Here is a 10,175-nt window from a genome sequence, read left to right as displayed (position 1 = left end):
AAAGAGTGAACAGGAAAAAGAATTAAACCTGAGTTATTTTATGCATCTCTATAAAACACAGTTAACAGAAGTATGCTCATGTAATACCAAGAAAATGCCCAGAACTGCCAACAGTCTTAGAAAAAAGTACTTTACTTTTTTTCTCAGGAAAAGTTGCATCCAGCTCCTCAGGGCTCAGGGATGACACCGCCACCATAACCCGGTGAGTCGATGATGAGAGGACCTCTACAGCTGAGCTCCGCCGCCTCTGGATGATGCGAAGCAGGGGATCGGAGGAGGAATGCCTCCGACCCTGGAAAAAGTTGCTAAAAATACTGACTGCTGAACGCCTCCGGGGTGAGCCCTGCATGACTGACCAGCCCCAGCTACTGGCTGGCTGCTGAGGATGCCCTGATAGGAAACCCAACTTGCTCAGCACTGAAGTTGCGTAGAGCTGTGCATCCTTCTGTGCGCTCCAGCAGCTCGTCAGCATGGGCTGAGCTATCTCCATAGTAACTAACAGCGAAGGAGATGCTGCCAGCCATCACTGGGGCTGCTCCAGTCTATAGGAACGGAGCCTCTTTGGGACAAACTGTTCCACTGAGGCTGCTCGATGAAAATAGTTGCATTTCAAGTAGATAATTTTGCAAATGGATTGGGAACAACCAAAACATTTTCTGTAAACAATGTGGGTATTTAGTTAGTTGTCAGTAACATGCATTCAGAACTTACTAAGGCACAAAGTACTGGATTCAAAAGAACAATCAAAATGTAGCTGGAGGCTCAGCTTCCTGAGAAATCTGTATGTAAGCACATTATACTCCCCCACCTTTTGGTTAGACATTCCACAACCACCTCTCCTCCCCACTTGGTTGCTCCAAAGTGCATCATTAGCTCTGTAATGAGTGGGATTAGTGTGTTCCCACTGAAATGGTTCAGTACATGATGAATTGTAGACTGTTCGCTCTGCACCATTCATATCTTCTAACAAAACACAATGTGTTATTCAAAACAAAAGGCTTATTTTTTTTCCAGGGCACAGCTGTTTTATAAAGCAAAGCTGTTAGCCCTGCAGACTGAGATAAAGCAGATGATGGGGGGGAGGAGATGTATCAGTTGAGTGCTTTAGGCTTTTGAAGGTAGATATTAGGCAGCAAATTGCCTCCCACTTCGCTTCAAGTGTGCTAAGAAGGAGAATGAGCTGGCCAGAAAGATTGCAGCACTCTCAAAACCACATTTTCTTGCCACTGTGTGGAGAACAGACTGTAGCAATGCTAAACTTTGTCATCCCATTGTCTGTGCATTTGACTACAGGTTAAAGATGGCGAAATCAAGAAAACCCACCATAACTTTGTTCAATAAGCAACTGCATTTTCCTAAAGATACCTTCAACCTGTGTTTCTTTTTGTACTACAAAACCAGTACCTCTTACAGAGGAGTCTGTGTAAGAGAAAGCTCTCCTGGTAAAAATTCATCAGGGAAAAATCTTCTGTTTCTTCTAGGTACTGAACAGGAATTGAGTGACTGAACTGTGAGTACTGCACCTCAGTGCTTAAAGAGATGTGGTAAGGTTTGCTGTAGACACCAGGCCTGAAACATCAGTAGTGATGTCGTGTGAAAAAAGGAAAATGTTATTAACACTGACTCTCTTAGCTGTTGTCTCAAAACACTGACTATTTTAATTCAGCAATAAAGCTGATATAAAGAGATGAGAAAGTATTTAAATACGCTTTTATTTGGGGGGTGGGGTGGAAGAGAAAGGAGATGAAAAAGGCTATTTCAGGTGCTACCCATATCCAAGAAACATGAAGAATCTTTTCTAATTAATTATACTGCTTTCCTACACGTAATTCTTTTTCTGTCTCTCTACCCAGAAACTCTTCTTCAGTGTGTATCAAATGATAGTGGAGCCAGAAATATGCAATATTAAATGCTGCATGTCATTATTTTCCTACTGAATGCAGCAGGATTTGTCCCAAAACAGAAAGAAAGAATTACATCCTGTAAGAGTTTACATAGTTCATTAGGAGGGCAAGTTTTGCTGAAGGCATGTTTGTGTTTTCAGAGAGCTGGGCTGTTCTGAGCACAGAAATTATAGTTTCTTCAACCAAGAGACCTGACGATATGAATGTTACAGGAAAGCTCAACATGTTAACACATCGTGGTGATGACAAAGTAATGCGGTTTGGTTTTGTATATAAACATTTTGTTTATAATTGGGGATAAGATTTCTGGGGTTTATTCTTTTCTATGAAAAATGGTTTGAGGTTTGGGGGGGGTGGGGGGGTTTCTTTTGGGTTTTGTGTGGTTTGGGAGTGTTTACCCACCCCACCCCAAATTTCTTGAAGCATTTTTCTGAATACCATATCAGAGAAAAATTATTACCTGAACTCATATTTGCAAGATATAAACTGCTCTCTAGCAACGAAGAATATGGTAGTTCATTTTGCAGCAGAACTCCTGCAGCCATTGCAGTACCTGTGGGAAGAGTAATAGTGTTCACTGAAAATCTGCAACAGAAGCTCAAAAATGCAAAATAAAGCTGGAAATCAAACCTGGCACCTGCTTATCAAGTTGTCCAAGAATAGGGCAGTCTGAGAGGGACTGTACTTCTTTTTTGGTGCACATTCATCTTAAAATCCAAGAGCCTCACTCTCTGTCCTAGCAATTAGAAATCTAATTGATTGTCTGTTTCAAGCTCTACATAATCTGACTGCTTATGTGCTTTGTAAGTGCATGTTTTATATGGACAGGAATCCCTCAACTCATTTAATGTAAAGCCATACTGATACTATCACATTCTTAAAAGTAAAAACATGACCAGAGAACCTGAATGGAAATCTCGCAAGGGTCAGTTTCCATAAAGCCAACAGCATAACGGCAGCACCACTTCTAGCTCACACTACTTACAGTTCTAGTTGATACTTGCCAAACAGACTGTCCATGAGCTTTATGCCTCCTCTGCTCTCTTCCCTCCTTGTTTTTAGTCTGTTGGCAAGTTTAAAGTCACATATGTGATGATTCTCCTCTAACAAGAAACCTGAACACAGGAATCTGACTAAGCAGAAAAGAGCGTTTTTTTCTCATGCTTTAGTATTATAATTTATAATAGAAGTCCTGTTCTGAAGACCTTCTATCTGACAAAAGTAAAACTAAAGGAAAGCTGTAAATGGGAACATATTCATCAGTCACTCTGATGTTTAAATAGAACATTTACATGGCTCTTGAGTGGATACTGTCACTCGGTGTAAGATCACCATTCTGCTTCTCTTATCTCTATAGAAAAATAGCTGCACGTATAACAACCCCCCATTTTTTTATAACAAACTAAGTACATCTCTGCTCTATGTGTAACTATAGAAACTTTACTAACTAGACAAACCTTAGGCCCCAAATTCTGCAAAACCAGTATAAGGACACAGCAGCATAGATAGTGTTTTAAAAGACAGGTTTGCTAAAAGAGTAAATAGCACTGTAGGGATGAGATGGTGTTAACAGTCTGAAGTGTGGTGTTAACCTTTTATTGTCCACCTTTTATCTGTAATTCTGCATAGCTGTTTTTAAAGTAAATATTCAAATAGATTCAAATAGAATCTCATTCATCCAGATATTACATTATCTATCACATACTTGAATCAATTGTTTGTCCAACAATGCTAGTGGACTTCATTCCAGAAAGTCACGTAGTGCAGCTCTGTCCTTTTCAAGATGCTTAAAGGTGGAACAGAATGCACATACACATTAATAAACCTTTAATACTGCTCTATCAGCTGCCTCAAAAACATGAGAATTACATTTGTCTGTAAAAGCCAAAGGCCTTTTGAAACTTCAGTGATCCTCAGAAATGAATTTCTAATGTAAATATATTAATAATATGAATAAAGATGAGTATCCGACTGTGCACTTTTAAAAGTCTGTCCTTCAATAAACAGGCAGGAATACTTGCATATAATTGCATTCTATTTGGAGAAGTTCCAAAACCTCTATACTTTTTCCAGCAGACTGAAATCAGTAAGGGGTTACTTACATGATCAGAGAGAACTTCGTAGCTAAAGGAAGAACTTTATTTTATCCCCCAAAATAATTTTTAGGGTTAATAAGAGTTGAATTAACTAAAATTGTGAGTTCCTACTTCTCAGAAGGTTCTCTTAAAAAATCTTAATAGCTTCTAATAGCTTGTCCAGATAACATAAAGCATGTGAAGACCCCTCTCACCACATGGGCAGCAGAATCACCACCAGTATGACAATTTACTTTCCCTATTTCCTTTTACTCAAGTGTTAGAAAAAACAAGATGAAACAACAGACATATTTCTATCATCTAAAACTATTTTTTTTAAGCAGAATTCAGGCTGTCAGGGACCCTTAACTGAAAAGGGAAGAGATGGAGATTAATGCAGAAGATAATATACCTACAGTCTTACAGAATACTAGCAAGATTGATCTAAATGGCAGAGGTAAACACTGTGTGTATTTGCAGTGCAGCAAATTAGAGCTCCCTCAGTTTTATTTCAGAAGGTACACCAAAGCCCTGTTTCCTGTGCTGTATAACCAGGCAGTTCCAACTCATCTCAGTATTTTGTTCTCGTGCCTGTGAGTTTGCTGTATTTATTTCCTGACAAGTGTTTTAAATTGCACAGTATGATCAATGCGAGCAATTCCCTTCTATTTATTTCTGAAACAAAAGTGAAGTAAGATTGTGACAAATCACTTTATGGAGTTACACTGTTCTCCCTCAAACAGACGTAAAATGTAATTTGGGACAGGAAGTACTATCTCAGTGTTGATGCTACTGGAGAGGGGTCCTACATTCCTGCACGGATAAAGAGTGTTAATAGTAAAAACAGTGCTTAGGTAAAAGAATAAACTCTTCTTATTCTTCTGTGTAGCAGATATTCTTACTTTTTAAAAGGTCCTCTTCAGCATTTTGTTCGTCACATGAACACTTGATAGGTGCTGAAGAAAAAAGCAAACCCAGAGTGTTATTCCAGGTCATGGTCCTCATTAGCTGTCTGAGGGAACATGCTTGTGGTGATCATGGTACCACCTTAATCAGATCCGCTCAGTTATCTCTGACATGCATTTCTATTGCCATGACAGCAAAGAAGCTGCTGTTTTAATCCTTGTTTCCCCATTCAAGACATGGAATGGTGTCTCAGGTAATGTTCTATCTCTTTACGATTTATCACAGGAAGCAATGTCATTAAGCGTGCAGGAACGACACAGCTAATGAAACCAAAACAAGGGGAAAATAATGTCTGTGCCATTGGCTGGCTGAAGTAAATAGCAGCACCACACTGCCCAAGGAAAAAAGGGTCTCTAGAAATCATGATACACCATCAGATGTCAAGCACCAAGGGGGCTATTTCAGGAGGTCCCCTCCAGATGTGAATTTTGTACTTGTTTTGATGTGTGTATGCTTTTTTTTTGTGTGTGTGTGTGCAGGGGGTGTCCCACTTTTGAGCAGACCAATTCCTATCAAAAATAATATAATATTTTTTGTTTCCTGTTGGTTGCACCATTGATTCACTTGTTGCATTTGGTAACATGACAGCTGTCAAGCCCTACTCACTGCTTCATACACGTAGAGAGGGGACTTTCTTGCAGAGGAATAGTATAGGCACACTGCACTGACATAGGTGAGATCACCCTGTGCTTCCACTTTCTTTTAAGGAGTTAAGCAGCCTCTTGTTCACACTCATTTCCTTCGGAATAAAAGCACTTCTCTTGGTGAAGCTACAGGGTGAGTAGTTAAGTGCTACGCAGTAAGGACAACTGAGAACCACAAACAGGTTCTGGACCTGTCTGGTGGGCAGACTGACAAAGGAGGAGCACACTGGAGGCATATCCTACTGCTTCACACAAGCAAATAAGAAGATGTGGTCTCATTCTACCTTAGCAATTAAGATTTATTTAAAAGATGCAATTACTATCTTTTACTTTAGAACACGTTTTCAAAGCAGAGGGAAGAGCTTGCATTACAGACTGGAACAGTTCCAGTTGGGGCAGTTCAGCTGCTGGCATGAACAGTAATCCCATTGTAAAGCTCCCCACTGGATTTCTGCAGAACTATCTACTAATAGTGAGGTCTCATCTCTCCAGATCCATGTGGATTTGGTAAATAAGAAAATGACAGCTGACCACACATTTCAAAAGATGCTGTTTATGTATGAACATGAAAAAATCATGGACAAGATTTAAATTTTAAAACATTAGTGTAAAAGAAAAGCTATTTTAAACCTCAAATATAGTCATACAATGTAAGTAAATGTGGATGCTTATGCCTTTCACATGGAATTTGGAGGTTGTTTTTAGTATTTTCTTGTCTTCTAAAGTAAGTTTGTCCTCTCCCCATTGCAGTCACTTGTGAGGAACTACCCTGTAGTGCAATTCTTAAAGGTAAATGGTTGGCTACAGATGCATATAGGGGCCATGTCAGCTTTGTACCTAAGCACTCAGGTAACACCTCTTAACATTTACTCTGTGGCCTGACTCTGCAGGTACTTACCCTCCTGAGAAGCTCTGCTTTTGTAAGCAGTCCCACAGAAGTCAACAGGGTATTTGTCTAAACATAAGATGACATGAGATAAAGTTTCATGGCCAAAATGCCAAGTTCTGTAAACTGCACTAGTGAGATGTTTTAGATAGATAACTAAGACTAAACAAAACTGTGATAGTGAAAGGAGGACTGGTTATGTTAATGAAGTGACCAAGAGCTACTACATTATAACTTGGTCACTAAATTTAGGCTTTAAATCTGATGTTTTAAGACTGGCAGATCATAGGAGCTTTTAACAGAAAAATCTTCCAAATCTGCTGCGACACAATCAATTCTGTAGGGAGCACTGGCAAATGAAGCTGTTGTTTTAAATTACAACAGACTGGTTTTAACATTTAACCAAGAATTTATTTCTAAAGTGCTCTAAAAATCAGAGATAACTGTTTTGTGTTAAAACAGCTGCAAAGGGTGTTGTTCTAATGTATGTATCAGCAAAACAGCTCGTGGGTAGTAGGTATTTCAGAAACACTTAAGCTACGATGAACAGAAGTCTTGAAGGCAGTTTTAGCATCAAGTATTTCAGTAGATACACACCTCAATTCCCTACGCTTATTTGAAATGTGAACTACTCAAGATACGGGACAGAGAAGTCAAGATAATAATTTAAACGATTTTTCTTACACTTCAGTTATATGTAAATTACCCAGAACAATACTGCAGCTCTTGTAAAACTACTGTGATTTCACTGGGATCACAACCAGAACTGATCTGTTATTTCTGTAGGTGTTTTTCTGCCTTGGGGAAAAAAATATTCCCCATCTGTTTCAATAAAAGGTGAATGTCATTTAATCATTAAGCTTGATATTTACAAAGGTCTGTAGCTGCTTTCACGCACAAAAGAGACAAAAGAATATAATTCATTAGAAGATTATGTAGGTGTTGGTCTGGTGATTCAGTATTTGCTAATCATAGATTTTTTGACATATATGGCAAGAAACTACAAGCTAAACTGATGGACAGGTCTACAGCTGATTTGATTCATATCTTAAGTCACACCAGCTTTCTGTGGTAGTGTTAATCCAATAGTTAACAGAAGTTGTTTTAAACTGCCTTGAACAGGCTGGCAGCCAGTAATTACTACTGAGAATCATAAAGGAGATGGTGTAAAATTAATATATTAACTGTTCCACAAACAGAACTGGTGACTCAGATACTCTTGATCATGAATATCATATTTACTAAGAGACTATCAGACTTGTAAGACCGACTATGTACAGAAGAATGAAAAATTTTGTCAGTAACACATTTAAATAGCATTCAGAATTGGAAAAGTTTAAAAATCAACTCATTAGAGGAATTATTTTTTAATCTCATATAGTCAAAGCCATAGTAAGATTATGAATAGAGTTTCAATAATTTCAATGTAACACCTTACCTGTTGCCCTGCAAAAAGAATAAGTGATTGTTGATCCCTTCATTGTTGCAGTATCAACCACAGGAAATATTTTGTAGGGAATTCACATTTTACAGAAGAGAAGCAAATGATGTTGCCACAGTATTTCCTGTAGTTAATTGGATTCCTGATGGTAATCTGGGAGGAGCCAGTAACTATCTTTTCTTAACTTAAGACTGTGTGAGGAGTGCCTTATGGACTGTGCAGATAATCATCCCATAAACTGCTTTCTGTGTCTGCCTAGATTTTAAAGGGATTGAGGCAAACAGGCCACACAAAGACTCTGTTGTTTTAACTAAATACTAGAAACATAAAGCAATAAAACAAGCTAAATGAGATACAATACTTTATTCTATTTTACTAAAACAATTCCAACTACTAAATATTAGCTGCCAAGAGAAAAAAAGCTTTCATCTATTTCCATTGCTTCCCTGCATGTCTTACTAAAAACTCCCTGGCATTATTAAGCACTTTTCACTGGTCATCATTGCAAATGCCTCCCAATTATTTAGAAACAAAATATTTGTGCAAGCTTCTGTGGATACAGTATGTATATTGTTTAAACAAGCAAGACAAGCAAGCTATAGGAGACAACTCAAAGCTAATGCCATAACCTTATTCATTCCAGAAACATCATCTCAGCTAAACACCTGCCTTGATTCTGGCCAACAGAGAGATGGAACATGTAACAAGACTAAATTGTTTTGTTAATTTTCAGAAGTAATTTTGTGGCCAGGTTTTTGCTAATAAAAATAGGATGAAGAATCCAACTACTTTTCTAAAGGAAAATAATTCACTGAGCACAGAGACAAATTAGCAAAGTAGTCCTTAAAATTACACATCTAGCTTTTACTGACCCTGCAGGGTCAAAAAAAAAAAAGTCGTATGTGTGAACTAAACTGCATCCAGTCATTTTAATAAATAGCAAACATCATTTTTATATAAATGTACAGACATTTGTGCAAAAAAAGCCCCAAAATGGGGCTTCAAAAGACTTGCATGCAATTTTAGAATGCACATTTAGGTACCTTAGGTACTTAAAACCCAGCCTGTGCAGCCTAAAATCCTGTGCTGCACCTCTTTAGTATGTTGGTAATTCAGTCCCACAGGTGCCAAGTGCCCACAGGGGGAACTGGAGGGTTCAAAACCTCCAGAACACTGATGCTGGTGGTGGGTCCCTGTGTGACAAAAGGCCCAGGAGAATGCAAGAAATGTTGACTTCTTGGGAACTAAAGACCTTTGGTAGGAACATAACATAGCATCATGGAAAACATAGGGCAGAAGGAACTGGCGGTCAGCTAGTCCAACATCTTGCTCAAGGCAGGGCTGACTCCCAGGCTAGACCAAGCACTGACAGATTCCCTGTCTGAAGATCCTTGCCTAAGTAACACTCCCCAATAGCCGCACTGCTTGTTGGCTTCATCAGGCATGGTTTGTCGTCATGAGAAGTAGCTCTAGCAATAGAGTCTAAGAATTCTGAGTAAAGGGACACTTATTTTTCAAGTGTTGTCACACGAAAACCATGTTAAACAAATGGAGCACCTGGTAAAATGTTTTGTGCCAGGAAATGGAGGAAGTTAGCGTTTTTTTCACTTAAGAACAAAAAGCAGCTTTTGGTAACTAAGATATATTAATTCTTAATATAAGCATACTCTTTTGGAAAAGCTCTAAATGCTCACATTTGAGGAGCAGTAACTGACATACTTAGTGTTTATTTTCACATGGATAACACTATTCACCTATTTGATTCCAGAGGGGGTTAATTCCTGGATGGTTTGGATCTTGGTGCCACAGCCCAGTGCTTTGCTCTATCAACCTGTAAGTGTTAAGGGCTGGGTTGCCCCTTAGGTCTGTTCCTACATTTGTACTCTTTGGAACTAATGGAGGTTTATTCAGCTGAAGAACTATTTTTTTCTAGTGATCTGCAAAGTTTAGCTAGTTCCAGGAACTGGTGCCAAACCCGTCTGTTCAAACAGGCTATGTCATCGTATTTTGCCAAGACAAGGCTTCATGCTAACTGAGGATGACTTTTTCTGTGGGGGTAACCATTAGGTTGAAATAATTTGCCATTTCCAAGGAGAGAATGCACAGAGTAGGTGGGATGCTAGTGACTAAATCATAATCTTTATCTCTCTAGGCTCAGCATTTTCCTATTTAAACCAAATTAAGAAACCCAAATCCTCTGGAAAATTCTATTGAATGATGATTGCCATTTAAAGCTACTAACAAGCTTTTTCGGTAAGT

At 38.6% G+C, this 10,175-nt stretch overlaps 1 protein-coding gene across 2 annotated transcripts in view; it reads right to left on the bottom strand.

Moving 5' to 3' along the window:
* The window catches only part of PTPDC1 (protein tyrosine phosphatase domain containing 1), a 10,911-nt gene extending 8,462 nt beyond the window's left edge, over positions 1 to 2,449 (bottom strand). The window contains exon 1 of one of the 2 annotated variants that reach the window (XM_010021186.1): positions 2,365 to 2,449. In XM_010021186.1, the coding sequence (XP_010019488.1) occupies positions 2,365 to 2,449 (85 nt within the window). Of the gene's footprint in view, positions 1 to 135; positions 360 to 2,364 lie in introns of those variants that run through there. The other variant, XM_010021185.1, reaches the window with a different exon arrangement.
* Positions 2,450 to 10,175: the final 7,726 nt, after the last annotated feature.

The sequence above is a fragment of the Nestor notabilis genome, unplaced genomic scaffold (assembly GCF_000696875.1).
Source record: "Nestor notabilis isolate BGI_N333 unplaced genomic scaffold, ASM69687v1 scaffold32288, whole genome shotgun sequence".
Taxonomy (NCBI): domain Eukaryota; kingdom Metazoa; phylum Chordata; class Aves; order Psittaciformes; family Psittacidae; genus Nestor; species Nestor notabilis.
Note: the sequence above shows the minus strand (reverse complement) of the source record. Positions and strands in the feature narration are given on the sequence as shown.